The following is a 15215-nucleotide window of genomic DNA, read 5'->3' as shown; positions in this document are numbered from 1 at the left end:
GGTCATATGGTAGATCTATCTGTAATTGTTTGAGGAACCTCCGTACCATTTTCCGTAAAGACTGCACCATTTTGCAGTACCATCAACAGTGTAGGAGGGTTCCTTTTTCTCTGCATCCTTTCCAGCATTTGTCATTCTCAGTCTTTTGGATATTAGCAGTCCTAACTGGAGTGAGATGGTGGTTTTGATTTGCATTTCCCAAATGCTGAGTGATGTTGAACATTTTTTCATGTGTCTGTTGGCCATTCGTATATCTTCCTTTGAGAAATACCTAGTCAGCTCCTTTGCCCATTTTAAAATTGGGTTACTTCTTTTTTTGCTGTAAAGTTGTTTAAGTTCCTTGTATATTCTAGATATTTATCCTTTGTCAGATGTATATTTTGCAAATATTTTCTTCCACTCTGTTGGTTGTCTTTTCACTCTATTAATTGTTTCTTTTGCTGTGCAGAAGCTTTTTAGTTTGATATAATCCCATTTGTTTATTTTTTCTTTGTTTGCCTGTGCTTTTGGGGTCACATTCATAAAGTCTGTACCCAATCCTATTTCCTGGAGTGTTTCCCCTATGATTTATTTAAGGAGTTTTATTGTTTCAGGACATATGTTTAATTTTTTAATCCATTTTTAGCTGATTTTGGTATATGGTGAGAGGTATAGGTCTAGTTTCATTCTCCTGCATATGAATGTCCAATTTTCCCAGCACTATTTACTGAAGAGGCAGTCTCTTCCCCAGTGTGTAGATTTGGTACCTTTGTCAAAGATCAGATGGCTGTAGGTGTATGAGTTGACTTCTGGATTCTCTATTCTGTTCCATTGGCCTGTGTGTCTGTTTTTATGCCTGTATCATGCTGTTTTGGTTACTGTAGTTTTGTAGTATAGTTTAAAGTCAGGACTGTTATGCCTTCAGCTTTATTTTTTTCTGCACAGGATTGCTTTGGCTATTTGTGATCTTTTGTTATTCCATTTGAATGCTAGGATTTTTTTTTTCCATTTCTGAGAAAAATGTCATGGAATTTTGATGGAGATTGCATTGAGTCTGTAGATCACTTTGGGTAGTATGGGCATTTTCACAATGTTAATTCTTCCAATCTAAGAGCATGGGATGTCTTTCCATCTTCTTGTGCCCTCTTTAATCTTTCTCAACCGTGGTTTGTAGCTCTCATTGTAGAGGTTTTTCACATCCTGGTTAACTTTATACCTAGATATTTTATTTTTTGGGTGACTATTGTAAATGGGCTAGCTTTCTTAATTTCTTTTTTCTGCTAGTTCATTATTGTAGTATAGAAATGCTACTGATTTTGCAACTTTGCTAAAATCATTAATCAACTCTAAGAGTTTTTTTTTTGTAGAGTCTTTAGGCTGTTGTATATATAGGATCATGTCATCCACAAACAGGGACAGTTTGATTCCATCTTTCCCAATCTGGATGTCCTTTATTTCCTTCTCTTCCCTGATTACTCTAGCTAGTACTTCCACCACTGTGTTGAACAGGAGTGGCAAGAGCGGACATCCTGGGCTCCAGGTTTTAAACGCCTGCCTAGATGGGATGCAGTAGGGAAAAGGGAGGAAAGGCGCTGAAATCCACCCGAGATGGTGGGCTGAGGAGGTACGCTTGGAAGGAGGCTTTCTCAGGTGCCGGCACTCGGAGAGAGAGCCACTCCCAGCCAGGCAACCATCCCGCCTGGCTCCCCAGGGCATGTGATATCTTAGTGAGGGATACATTGGTGAAAGTAAGGCGCGTGAGGTGACTCTATGTTATCTTATTTTTGGCAGCTAGACGCTGGTAGGACGTACTTCTTCAGCGTGGAAACTGCTTGCCCCAGGTTATTCGTTCCAAAACTTTCATTGGAATGATCTCTTTTCTGGGGATCCTCCAAACCACCATCGCGAGAGAAGGTCTCAAAGTTTAGGATAAAACGTTGCTTGGGAGGGATGTGAAAGTAAGGCAATGACGGCTGGAGGGAGAGGAGCGGAGACCAGCACAAAAGGGAAAAGTGATCACAATGTGTATAGGAAAGCTGATCGGACGTGTTAAACAGTGTTTCAGGAGAGATCTGAAAGCTATTAGTTTACAGGAGAAGTAAGCAAAGAGCTGTCTGCGCTCTGGAATCTCCTGACTGGATCAAAACGGATACAGTTAAACTCTTTAAGGGCCGCAAGTCCACTCGTTTGAAAACTCAAGGCCTCCCTTCCCGCAGCCTCGATCCCAGCCTCTCAGCTACCTCTAAAACCCGGAGAAGGCAAATCCAGGCGGACCTGGCGTAGCCGGCAGTCGGCTCCGGCCAACCTGCGCAATGAGCATGCGCACAGGGTGGACCGCCAGGTCGGCTTTGGGAGCCGTGACGAGCCCGGAAGCGCCTGCGCGCGCCCCTCCGCGCAAGAACTAGTTTTGTTCCGTGTCCTGCAGACAGGAACCGTTCGAGAGAACCCTCTCGGCAGGACCAGCCCGACACCTGCCAGCACCGCGGCAATGTCCAGCAACAGTTTCGCTTACAACGAGCAGTCCGGAGGAGGGGAGGCGACGGAGCTGGGTCAGGAGGCGACCTCCACCGTTTCCCCCTCGGGCGCCTTCGGCCTCTTTAGCAGCGATTTGAAGAAGTGAGGAGAAAGGTTTGGGGGGCGGGGACGGGATTAAGCAGCTGGGGACCCCTGGGGACCCCGGAGGAGCGGGCGCCTGGCTCGGACTCCCGGGAGAGGGGTGGGGTCTCGCAGGGACCGCCGCGGAGCTGGGTAGTAACGTTTCCCGCGGGTAGGTGGGGTCCCGTCAGTTGGGGGTGATGGGAGGTTTTGGGAAGTTTGGGGTGAGTGTGTGTAGGGGTCTCTAATAGTGTTCGGACTTCAGTGAAAAAAGAACCATTTGGCGAGCTAAGGTCCCACTCCCAAAGACGCCTATTGAGTTGGGCTGGGGCACAGGAGTCTGAATTTTGAACGTACACTTCTGGCTGTTTTAATGTTTGTTGGGTCAAACATTGAGAAATTCGCTCACTACGGTGAAAGGAGTGTTTTGGGGGGTGAGAGTGTTAGTATTGCTTATGGGAGACTATTTCCTGACTCTGGAGTGTAGGGGCAAAGAGGTGATTTTCGGCTCTTTGTGAAAGGACAAACTGGTTTATACCAGCACTGATGTTCTTGGACAATAATCCTTTGCGCTACAGTCAAAAACCCCCAATGCAAAACAAAATGAGCATATGAGCAGAAAATATTTAAGAAGAGTGTTGCAATGAACAAATTTTAAACTTTTACGAATTAATATTGTAAATTTAAAAACGAACACTAAACTATGTACACTTAATTTCGTAAAAAGTTGTAAGACTATTTTAAGTACAATCGAGAAATGGAAAGAAATTCCCAAATTGTTTTGTGTGTGTGTGTGTGTGTCTGTGTGGAGGTGGTGGGGTGGGGCTTAAACTTACAGAATCCTGGTAACTTTGTTTATATTTTATTTTAATCGTTTCTACATTTTTCTCATTTTTAATCTCTCAGTACTTAACAATATAGTCACATGATAGGCTTTCACTAGATTCATGTTAAAGTAAAGTAGCTGTGCTGGTAGCTTTGTAGGTGTCAGAAGGGAATAATTAAAATTTAATTTAAACTTTACTAACAAGATTAGGTAGTCTAGAAAGTGCTAGTAGTTGAAATTGGGATTAAATTTTGACTGTATTAAGATGACTAAAATCTTACTTATGGCATGCAGCATAGTGTTTGTTTTCCTTATTCCCAGATTAGAAAAGTTTAAAAGTAAGATAACTGATTTCATTTTTTATTCTGTTTATTTAAATGATTGATTGTTCTAACAAGGAACTTGTTGTAACAAGAAGCTTGTTGTAACTCTGCAGTTCTATTAGGGAAATGTTTCAACTGAATTAACCTGTGAATCTGCATCAGTCTGTTTTACATATGATTTGCTTACAATTAATTGACTTTTATGGTTTGTGAACATCTAAGATGTTTTCCTCCTAAATTTTGTCAGATTTGGGCCTGATTTGGAAAAAATAGTATGGCTTTGACTGTATGACCAGTGTTGCCGAGGTGACCTAGCAGATTGGATTTAAAATAAAAATAGCTAACGTTTATTAAGTGCTTGTGCATTTGTGCACATCACTTTACATTTATTATCTCATCAGTCCTCCTAACAACCCTATGGGTTGTTACCAGATACTTCTCTGGTCCCACTTTATAGATGAGGAAGTTGGAGCACAGAGGCTAACTTGCTTAAAATCACATTGCTAGAACAGGGCACTGCCTGAATTTGTACCCAGATATTCTAATCTCAGAGCCCATTCTCTGTAGTGCTTGGATATGCTACTCACTACTTGCTGAAATTTATGGTACTTTTGTTAGAGAATGCATACAACTCAGTAAAAGTTTAAAGCTAATAGTAGCTGTAGACAGTGTATGATCTTGAAGCTTCCAGAGATTAGAAATATTTTGGCCATTGAACTGCAGTCTGATGGACTGCAATCTAATGAAGTTGTACAGAAACAAGGAAATCCCTGTTCTGGAAGTGGTTGCTTAATCTCTCTTGAGCCCACATTTTCTAAAATTGTAATTAATATTAAAATTTTATATTTCCTGCCTTTTAAAAAATCAAATGACAAAATTTATGTAAAAAACTTAAAGGTTACCCTGTTTCTCTACTCTAATTTTTAATGGTTTACTTTGAAATAGTTTCAAGTTTACAAAAGAAGTTGCAACAGTGGTTCAGAGAACTACCCTTTTGCAGGTTCACCAATTTTAAAAAATTTGCTATATTGCTTTATGTCTGTCACTAATTTACTTTCCCCATACACACACCTATACATACACATATTTATGTTATTGTTTTCTTAATCATTGGAGAATAGGTTGTGTACATCATCATGTCCCTTTATTCTTAAAACCTTAGTGTGTATTTTTACAGGGCAAAGATACTTTCTCACACAGCCACAGTATCGACATATTTAGGAAATTTAATATCAGTACAATATATAGTATATAATCCAAATGTTGTCATTTGTTCCAATAAAGTCTTTTTTTTTTTAATAATTTTTTTCCCTCTAGTACAGGATCTAGTTCATGATTTCACTTGTCATACCCTTTAAACTTTTAAAATCTGGAATAGTTCCTTAGCCTTTTTTTTTTTAAATCTTCTGTGACCTTGACATTTTTAAGTAATACAAGCCAGTTATTTTATAGCATGTTAATCAATTTGGGCTTGGTGGTGTTTCCTCATGTTTGTATTCAGTTTATGTGTCCCTGGCCAGAATACCATCGTAGGTTATGTGTCTTTCTCAGACTATAACATCCAGAAGCATAGGATACCCATCTTCATGAAGTTAATTTTCCCAGTCAAGGGATTGTCTAGTTTCTCTAATGTATCATTACTATTTTTTAAAAATTATCTGTGGGAAGATAATATGAGACCATGCAGATGTATTGCTCCTCATTAAATTCACCACTCCTGTATTTAGCAACCATTGATGAATCTCCTGAACCAGTGTTTTACCTCAGTGACTGCAAAATGGTAACGTTCCAACTCCCCAACTCCCTCTGTTGTTCTGCTTCTTGGCCTCTTGTCCCAGAGCTGTGTGTTCTTTGATCCTTCACTAACTGTTTCAAGGGTGCCTAGTCACTTCCTAGTCACAGTATTACTGATGTATTAGTATTACTGATCTTATTTATCTATCATACTAGTATTTATTCCCTCACGCCCTTTAAACAAAACTAAAATTAGGGAGTATTACTTGGTTTTATGAAAGTGGATCCTATGCATAATTTATTTGCTTCAGGATTTTTAATGTCTTCATTTAATATGTAAAGAATGTATTTTTCGTGCTCCTTTCTTTTTAGAATATTCCTTTTTATTTTATTAAGTTATTTTAAGGTGAGTCAAGTGAAGAAGTGGGAGTGGAGAAGGAGCAAAGAAATCTGTAACTGGTTGTGACCAATTAGTTGTAAACACCCCTGCACTCAGACCTGCCTCTTTTTAGAATGTTCTAAGCTTTTATTGCTTTTAGTTTTTTTCTAAGTTATTTTTCTTCTTTATTTTAAAAAAACGACCTTTTATCTTAACCAATTTGGGTATGTGTGTATAATTAAAAAAATAATTTTAATAATTTATTTCTGGATTAAACATTTAATTAGCAATTAATTTCTAGAAAGAAACAGACAAGACTAATTAATCTTTCTTAAAACAGTAGTGAAGCTACTAAATTTCTAAATCTCTTTTCTTTTGAGAGTATGATGGTGTATTAGGAAGAGTGTTGGACCTGGATTTAAATTAATATTTTCCACTTGTAGATTGCTTTCTTTGTTCAAGTTGCCTGATGTCTTTAAACTTTAATTTCCTCATTTCTAGAAAGGGTGTGATAATACTTGCCTCTTTTGTGAGGTTCTCATAAGATGGTATGCTTGAAAACGATTTCTAAACTAGAATATTAACTAGCACTATTTTGGAAAGTTGGTGAAAGCTTCACTGAGGTGGTAACATTTTAGGTCGTACAGCCTGAGATTTTTGGCAGGTGGAGAAAAGGGGGAGTTCTTCAGACAGAGTTTGTAGAAACCAGGAGAGTCGAAAACGAAAATGCATGTTTAGATGAGATAGAAATTTGGACATCAAAATTTAGAATAGTAGGTAGAAGTTAAAGCATGGGAATGGATGAGATTGCTCAGGGAAAATGTTTTTGTTAGAGAAGGCAGTTTAGACAAAACCCTAGGGGACACCAACATTTATGATTGAATGGAAAAACTAGGAAAAGAGACAGTACTTAGAGGGGTAAGAAACAGAGGAAGATTAAAAAAAGGGGGAAGGAAACTCCCAGGAAAGTTTGAAGGCGGAAATGGTCAACTATGCCAGAAGTTGTAGAGTGAGGGCAAATGGAAAGAAGTCTGAAAAGAGGCCCTTGGGTTTAACAATTAGAGGGTGACGGTAGCAACCTATGACTTAGCCGTGCAGTGCCTCCTGAAACACATTGAAAGGTAGCATTTTTACTCCCTGCTGAAACTGGGGTGGACTTTTCATTTGTTTAGAGTCACAGAGCTGATTTAGACCCAAGCAAAGAGTTGTGTTCTTTCCTGTAGTTGATATTACTACAATAGTGTATTTGCATTGCATTAATAAAGCTTTTAATTAAAGTTTTATTTGTTGTCAACTTTACAATATCAGCCATAAAAATTGCATTACATCTATCCCTTTAACCTTTAATATCAGTTATTCTCAGTGGAGTCTGGTAGGAAGATTACGTGTGTCTCTGGTTTGTGTGCAATTATAGCAACTCTATCTCCATCACTTTTTCTTTCAGTTAAGCATATAGAAGTACAGCTGAGTGGGATTAACCTGTTTAGGAGGATGTTCTTGAATATACTTTATTAAAAATAAAGATAAACCTGTCTCAGATGTCAGTACTTTATTAACAGTAACATTATTTTTGACATACTAAGTTATTCTCAATATGAGGTTCTAAACTTTTTTTTCTGTGATTGTTTCCATTTTATAATAATAATATTTAATTTTAATTAGGGTCTATACCATATTTTTGTTATTTTTTTTTAACACTTTTTAATGGTTACAGTTGTTCTGAGCTTGCTCCACTTTCTTTTTACATATCTCAGTATTTCTTATTGACATTTTTATCTCGTTCTGTATTCTCAGGTTATGTAGTCATTCAATGAGTATTTGTTGAATTTTTATATAGAGAAATCTCTCACACTTTCTCCAAGTATTAAATGATATAATTTGTGTGAAGATGCCTAGTAAAGTGTTTGGCTCATAATTTTTTTTTTTTTTTTGGTGGTGCTGGCCAGTATCGGAATCTGAACCCTTGACCTTGGTGTTACTGTGTAATAAAATATTTTCAGGTCCTTTTACTCAATTCAGTGATTCAGATTCTACTTATATTTCTTGTCTTATTAGTCAGTATTGTTAAAAAATGAAATAAGACTGATTCAGGAAACCGTATACAGAAGAAAAACCTGGTCTGGTATCCTTACTGTATTGTATTATAGAATAACCTTGAGGTTAATTGTATGTAGTTCCAGAATGACCATTGCCTGGGTCTTTGCTGTGGTTAGGGTTAACTGATTTGAAATTGTCATGTAGATATTGAATGAATTTTACAATCAGGATTTTTTAAGTCTCTCTCCCAGCCTTCAAAGGCATCTTTATTTCCAGGTTGGGATTTTTCCATATATATAGTTCATTCTTATGTGTTTTCAGCATTAAAATACATAACAATTTTAAGATCTTTATCTTGCCTTTAAGAAGCTTAGAATGTAGTTGCAGAGTTAAGGCTAATATGAACTAACAGTAATACGAGCATGTAATTAATGTTAAATTGTGTAACAATTCTTAACTTTTCAGTTTGATATACCTGTTGAAAGGTATTTATTATGAGCCTTTATTTAAATAATGATTAACTGAAGAAAATGGAAATGCTGGAAGAATGTCAAACACATTTTAGTTTGAGATGCTGAAAATGTTGTTGCCCTGAGTTATAAGTATAGTATGAAGAGGCACAGGCTCCTCATTGTGAATTCGTTTCTCTTGTGCTCAAGAGCCCAGGATTGCAGGTCTGAAAATACACTCCACTAATGATTTCTATAGCATATATCTGATAATCTTTAAGTTCCAAAGATTTAAATCTCTTGAGTTGTAATAACTTCAGTTTTGGTAACTGATGTGTCTTGTTAATTCTGTTTAGCTGATTGAAATTTGTGTTCATTTAGATCTGTATCTAGAGATATTAACAACATATTTGCTTTCTATATATTTAAGTTGGATCCTAATTTTTTATTTACGAGGGTTACATTAAATATTAAGCAATTTCAATGTTTTATTGATTTGTCACTAAGTAGATTTCAACATTTGTTTGAAGATGGCTATTAACAAAAGAAGAAATTGTATATTGGTATCTGCAGTGCATTGCTAACTAGCTGAAATAGTTGTTTTTGTCTACGTATAAATAAAACTGTTAGTTTTACAAAGGTCAGACTACTCAAGTTAAGGAATGTCATTTCAGTGGTGCAGTAGGGTTCTATTTATAATATAATTTAATTCTTCAAATATACTTAAATAATATTTTATTACATCAAACAGAAATTTGATGAAAATGCTATCTGTAAGCAGAGTCCTGCTATCCAACAGTGTTTCATTTTATTTTGCTTTGCTTGCATTTACTCTTGAAGGAGAGTCAGTTCTGACTTTTACATTTTGTTTTTTTTTTTTCTTTCATAATTGAGATTTTATTGGTTGTGTTGAGGATCATCACAGACATTTCAATTTGTACACAATTCTTAACATATGTACCGAAATTCTAAAAAGCCACATATCATGATTTTTTTAAAAGTTTTTCCAGTGACCTTCCATCTTCAAATTTGGAGGCAAATTTTCCTTAAGAGGATATCAAGTACCAGTATCTCCAGATGTTGGTAAGCTGTTACATAAGTCCCACCAGTTCACAATTTAATATCATATACACTACATAATCAAATTTCCAATCATTCACAACACATTAACAAAACTATTAGGAAAACTAGACTACCATGACCAAAGATGTTACAGAGTGCACACAGTTCTGACAGGGAGAGCAATGATTAAGGAGCGGTCTTCTTTAAGAAACAATTCTACTAAAAAATAACATGGGAATAGAACTAATTTTAAATGTTCAAGACACAGTAAATATGTGACTGTGACTTCAAATTGCCATTTAGTATGCTTTGTATTACAGGATATAAAAACTACCCCCATCTATGGAATGTTAAGCTGACACCCAGGACAGTCAAAGCCTCCAATAATTCAATATTCCACTATTTTCTGGTTGTACCAAAAAATAAACAACCAGCGAATGATTTTACCTCTTAAAATAAAGCATTTACACTTAAAAAATGGGATGAGGTGGGATTCCCTCCTTCTTAAAAATGTTTCTAGAACTACTAAAAAACTTGCATTTACAAAATAGTGGATAAAAATATTCCTCTGGATTGTACAAGGGTGACAGGAACCACTGATAAGACTTGGTATACGATATTAATCAGACTTGGCTTCTTTCTCTCCTGCTTCATCAGAGGCTGGCCTCTCCTCGTTTTTAGTTTCTCCATTTTCTGCAGGTAAATCTTCTTTAGTTTCTTGGTTAGTCACTTCGGCCTGTTTTCCCTTTGTCCCCCTTTTCCCTTTTGTTTGTACTTTTTTGTCTGAAGATTTATCCTTGGCTGCTGCCTTTTTTGGCTTCGTTTCCACTTTTGCAGGAGCAGGTTTAGCTGACAACCTCGCCGATCTCCTCTTGGGCTCCTCTTTCGCTGCCCCTTCGGCTGAGCTGACCTTCCTCTTGGGCATCCTGGCGGCGGGGAGGGCGCATGCCGGGTGCCTGCGGGCCGCGGCGTGCCGAGAGCCTTCGCAAAGCTGGGCTGCTGGGCCGCTGCCGCTCCTCCCGCCGCCCGAGCTTCTAGGACCCGCCTGACTTTTACATTTTGTATTGACTAATATTCACCAAGAACATATTTATCCCTTGATACAGGATATGTTATTTTTAAGATCACTGATCTGGTGAAATCTGAGGAGAAAATCTAGAATACTTAAATTTCAAGCCCTACCACTTAATCATAATATGTGGGATACTGTGTTGTTTTAAAAAATATTTATTTTTAGAGCAGTGTTTCTAGAGCTGAATGATTAAAACAAACAAAAAACCCAGACAGATGGTTGGTTGAAATGTTCTTTTTTCTGCATGAAAAGTTACAAACACTCATAGAATGACAAATGTATTATAGTGAAATAATTTGACAGTATTGCACTTGTGTATATAAATGAACTACTGACAAAAACAAATTGCCTGAAGTCTAAATTCAAAATTTAAAGTGAAGAGCCCAAAGTAGACTAATCAAGATGGAAATGATTTTTCTGTATTTCATATTATTGTGAATAACATTGGTTGTATATTTAGGGAAGACTTATTTAGCACATCAGCTGGGAAGAGTTCATAGGTCTACAAAAGTGAGCAATTTATATTCAATATCTTCTTACTGTTGGGCTGATTATTTGTATTGCTGATAGGAACTGACCTAATTAGAAGGCCAGTATCTTTAATTCTTCAGCTAAGTGAGTTGGCATGGCAGCTGGACAAGTGAGAGAATAATGAATAAGACTGTGTCTTAGTCTGTTTTGTGTTGCTATAACAAAATACCTGAGACTGGGTAATTCATAAAGAATAGAATTTATTTCTCGCTGTTCTGGAGGCTGAGAAGTTCAGGGTGCTGGCAGGTTTGGTTGTCTGGTGAGGGCTGCTCTCTGCTTCCAAGATGGTGTCTTGTTGCTTGCTATATCCTCTAAGGGGAGGAATGCCTTGTCCTCACATGGCGGGAGGCAAAAGGGCAAGAGAACTGAGGAGACTGTGTGAAACCTCTTTTTTAAAGGCCTTAATCACATTCATAGGGGAAGGAGCCCTCATGACCTAATCATCTCTTAAAGTTCCCACATCTTAATACGATCACATTGGCTGTTAAGTTGCGACACCTGACTTTTGGAGGGGATCCATTCAAACCATAGCAGGCTGATTCCAAAATCATGGGTTGGCAGAACTATGCAGCACTCAGCTTTGCTCTTGGAATGGTTTTTTTGTCCATATTTCTTAGCGCCTGAGTTAAGGATATGGTAACGAAAAATGAGGGGAAATTAGTAGAATGTGAGGGGAGAGAGTGGAAGGTGGAGGCCAGGTTGTGTAGGGCCTTGTAAATTATAGTAAGAACTTTAGCTTTTACTCTGAGTGAGAAGAGAAGCCATTGGAGGATTTTGAGTAGAATGGGCATTGAGAAGGTAGGCAGTAACTATTAAGTGCCGATTTTGTGCCAGGTATATTTCATGCCTTCAGAAAGGTCTGTGGGGTACTTGGGACATGTTTATTTCTAGTATTTTTTGCAATAACTTAAAAAAATTACAGAAGTAGTTTATTGATTTAACAAATATGCATGTCTTCTGTATGCTAGGTACTGTACTTGATGCTAGGGATTAGCAGGGGACATAATGCCTGCTCTCATGGAATTTATATTCTAGTGGGGGGAAGACAGGTAATAAATCAATATACAGGTACTTCAAAAAATTCACAAAAAGATTCATATCATCTTTTAATTCTATTTTTCCATGAACTTTTTGAAATATCCTCATTATTTGATGACAAGGAGTGCTGTGGAGAAAAGTAAAGCCAGGAAAGAGGGTAGGGAGTAAAAGGGGGCATTGGTTGAGTTGGAGTTCGAACTAGCAGGGTCAAGGGGAAAGATCCTTGAGAAGTTGTTAATGGAGCATATACCTAAAGGAGGTGAGGGAGTGAGATGCATATGTCTGGGGAAAAGCATTCATTTGGAAGGAATAGCAAGTGCCCAGGCCCAGAGGCAGAATTCCTGACCTATATGAGGATCAACAAAGAGGCAGTTGTGGCTGGAGTAAAGTGAATGAAGGAGGAGTGGGAAGTTAGTGGAGGATGAGGTCAGAGAAGTAAGTGGCAGGGTACAAGGTGGAGACCAGATTATGTAGTTCTTGTAAATCATTGTAAGGATTTTGATTTTACTGTGAGTGAGAAGGGAAGCTATTGGAGTGTTTTGAGCAGAGGAGTGAGGTGATCCAATTTACCTCTTAGAGGGAACACTTTGCCTCCTAACTAAGAGTAGACTGCAGATCTGAGGTAGGGAGACCAGCAAGGAGACTATTTCAGTAATCCAGGCAAGAAAAGATGATGACTAGATCTAATTGGTGGTAGTGGAGAGAAGTGGTTGAATTACGGATATATTTTGAAGGTAGAGCCAACAAGATTTGCTGATGGTTTGGATGTGATATGTGTGTGAGAGAAAAATACATCAAAGATAGACACAAAGTTTTTTTGTCTACACAGTAGGAAGTTTGGAATTGCTGTCTACTAAAATGAAAAAGGTTGTGCAAAGAGGAATTTTTTTAAGAGAGAAGGGGATCAAGTGCTTGGGCATATTAAGTTTGAGATGCTTCGTAGGCATCCAAATGGAGATATTAAATAGGCAGTTGGATCTGGAGCTTAGAGGAGGAGTCAGTCTAGAGGTACAAATTTGGGAGTCATCAGGTTATAGATGATATTAAATACCATGGGATTGGAAGAGGCACCAAGGGAGTGAGTGTAGAAAGAGAAGAGGTCAGAGTTCTAAGCCCTGGGGCATTCCTGGAGTAATTGTGTCAAACAATCCAAACAGGTCAAGTAAGATGATTACAGAGAAGTGAGTTTTGGATTTGTGAACGTGGAGGATTTTGGTGACCTTGACCAGCAGTTTAGGTACAGTGGTGGGGGTGAAAGCTTAATGTATATGTTCAAGAGAGAAAGGAGAAAGGGAATTGTAGAGAGTATGTATTCAAGTATAGGGAAGCAGAGAGGTGGAGTGGTGCTTGGAGAGGAATGTTTTGTCTAGGGATTCTTTTTTAAGATGGGGGAAAACTATTATCTTGTTTGCTGATGGAACCAACTGATGTAGAGGAGGAGAAAGTGATGCAATAAAGTTATTTGTATTTGTTAATGCAATAAAGAGAGGAGAATCACTGGACTGATATCTCCTTTTCCTGATAGAAAATTTAGCAAATACATATTAGCTGAAAAATAACAATCCGAATTTGAACACTCAGAAGGAATCAGTTAATATGATATAGATCTTCCAGTCTTTTCATTTGCATTTGTGTGTGTGTATCATGTCTTTTTGAAACAAAGCTATATGCTGTAGTAGTGTAATATGGCATTATAATTTATTCTTTTCATTTACTAATATATGGAGCCTGTTTATTTCTTAAAGTGATAGCCCTTTTAGGATAAATTGTAATTGAGCTACTATCTTGTGAGAAGCAATTAATTATTAGGAAAGTAAACTATGGTATGCACATGTATTTATATAGCTAGCTCCACTAAAGGATTTAAATAGTATCTTATATAGAATAGGACTTTATTAATTATTAACTATGTAAAAGAATAACCTACAAAAGAATGAATACTAACAATGTTAGATGGGAGTACTGATGAGGACTTTCCACCCATACCTGTGTATACCAGGCAGGGGAAATAGCATATGCATAGGTTTAGAGCTGTACTGTTCAATACAGTAGCCACTAGACAAATGTAACTATTTAAATTTGATTTAATTAAAATAAAAATTTCAGTTTCTCAGTCACACTAGCCATATTTCATGTGCTCAATGTAGTTAGCAGTTACTATACTGCAGTTAAACAATACTTCCATTTTCACTGAATATTCTATTGGACACTGCTGGTTTAGAGGCAAGGATGTAGGGCTTATTTGGGGAACAGAAAAAGTTTACTATGGTTGGAGCACAGAGTTGGGAGGAAATGAGGGACTGGTTAAAGATGGTTAGGAAGTAATCAGGGTCTATAATTACAAAGGGTCTTGTATACTGTGCTCAGAAATTTGGATTTTATCAAAGTTTACATAGTAAGGGCTATCAGGATTTTGGATCATTTTTGTGTTTGTGGGTTTAGCCATAAAATTGTTATGTCTGTGCTCTGGAGAAGTCAGATGGGTTTTTGTTGTCGTAGATACTACCCATCAACTAGCTATTGGTTATTTGGAAATTGTTGGAGACCATTCTGCCCAAACTTTTGGTGCTTATTTTGCAACACGTACCATTTGCTCTGATTCATGGGCTGCATATAGTAGCATTCAGCCTCGCTTTGGTTTCCAGAATTCTCAGGTTAACCATAACGATCTCAACTTTGTTTTGTGTCACCTCTTGGTGTGCATACCTCAAATATTGGGTCCTTTTGGGACAAATATAAAGCAAAGTGCAAGACCGTGAGAGGAGTTTGTAGCAATATGTTGGGCTCTTAGTTGGCTGAATTTATGTGGTGCAATCGATTTGGAAATAATGCTTTCAATTCCCTTTACTACATATATTAGAACTGTTTCCCGTAAACTAATATGATGTTTTGACTTTTGGATTTAGTATGTTTTAGTACAAATATCTGACAAATTGTTCAATTGAATACATTTGAGAGACAAATTATTCAGTTGATCCAGGATTTTAAGTATAGTAGCAACATAATTAAATTTATGTTTTTAGAAAGATCACTCTGGCTGCATCTAGGTGTTTTGGATTGGACAAATATGTGAATGATGCTCATATTCTCTGATATTGGAAATACAGAAGACAGAGAGTTTGGAGTGAGGAGGGAAAGTGTTGAGTTTCAATTTGGATCTGCTTATTTTGAATTGATAGTTGGGCATCCA

The 15215-nt window shown here is 37.4% G+C and overlaps 2 protein-coding genes across 5 annotated transcripts in view; one reads left to right on the top strand and one right to left on the bottom strand.

Annotated features, from left to right (window-relative positions):
• Positions 1-2373: 2373 nt before the first annotated feature.
• Positions 2374-15215, top strand: part of AP3B1 (adaptor related protein complex 3 subunit beta 1) — a 291668-nt gene continuing 278826 nt past the window's right edge. For all 4 annotated transcript variants that reach the window (XR_010022600.1, XM_063085544.1, XM_063085543.1 and 1 more), the window contains exon 1: positions 2374-2595. Coding sequence is in view for 3 of the 4 variants with exons in the window: in XM_063085544.1 (XP_062941614.1) it covers positions 2468-2595 (128 nt within the window). In the remaining variant the exon portion in view is untranslated. The remainder of the gene's footprint in view (positions 2596-15215) is intronic.
• On the bottom strand, positions 9202-10309 carry LOC134370356 (non-histone chromosomal protein HMG-14-like). Its single transcript, XM_063087480.1, has one exon. It carries the CDS (start codon positions 10307-10309, stop codon positions 10004-10006), a length of 306 nt encoding a protein of 101 aa, XP_062943550.1. The 3' UTR covers positions 9202-10003.

The sequence above is a fragment of the Cynocephalus volans genome, chromosome 2, assembly GCF_027409185.1.
Source record: "Cynocephalus volans isolate mCynVol1 chromosome 2, mCynVol1.pri, whole genome shotgun sequence".
Classification (NCBI taxonomy): domain Eukaryota; kingdom Metazoa; phylum Chordata; class Mammalia; order Dermoptera; family Cynocephalidae; genus Cynocephalus; species Cynocephalus volans.
Note: the sequence above shows the minus strand (reverse complement) of the source record. Positions and strands in the feature narration are given on the sequence as shown.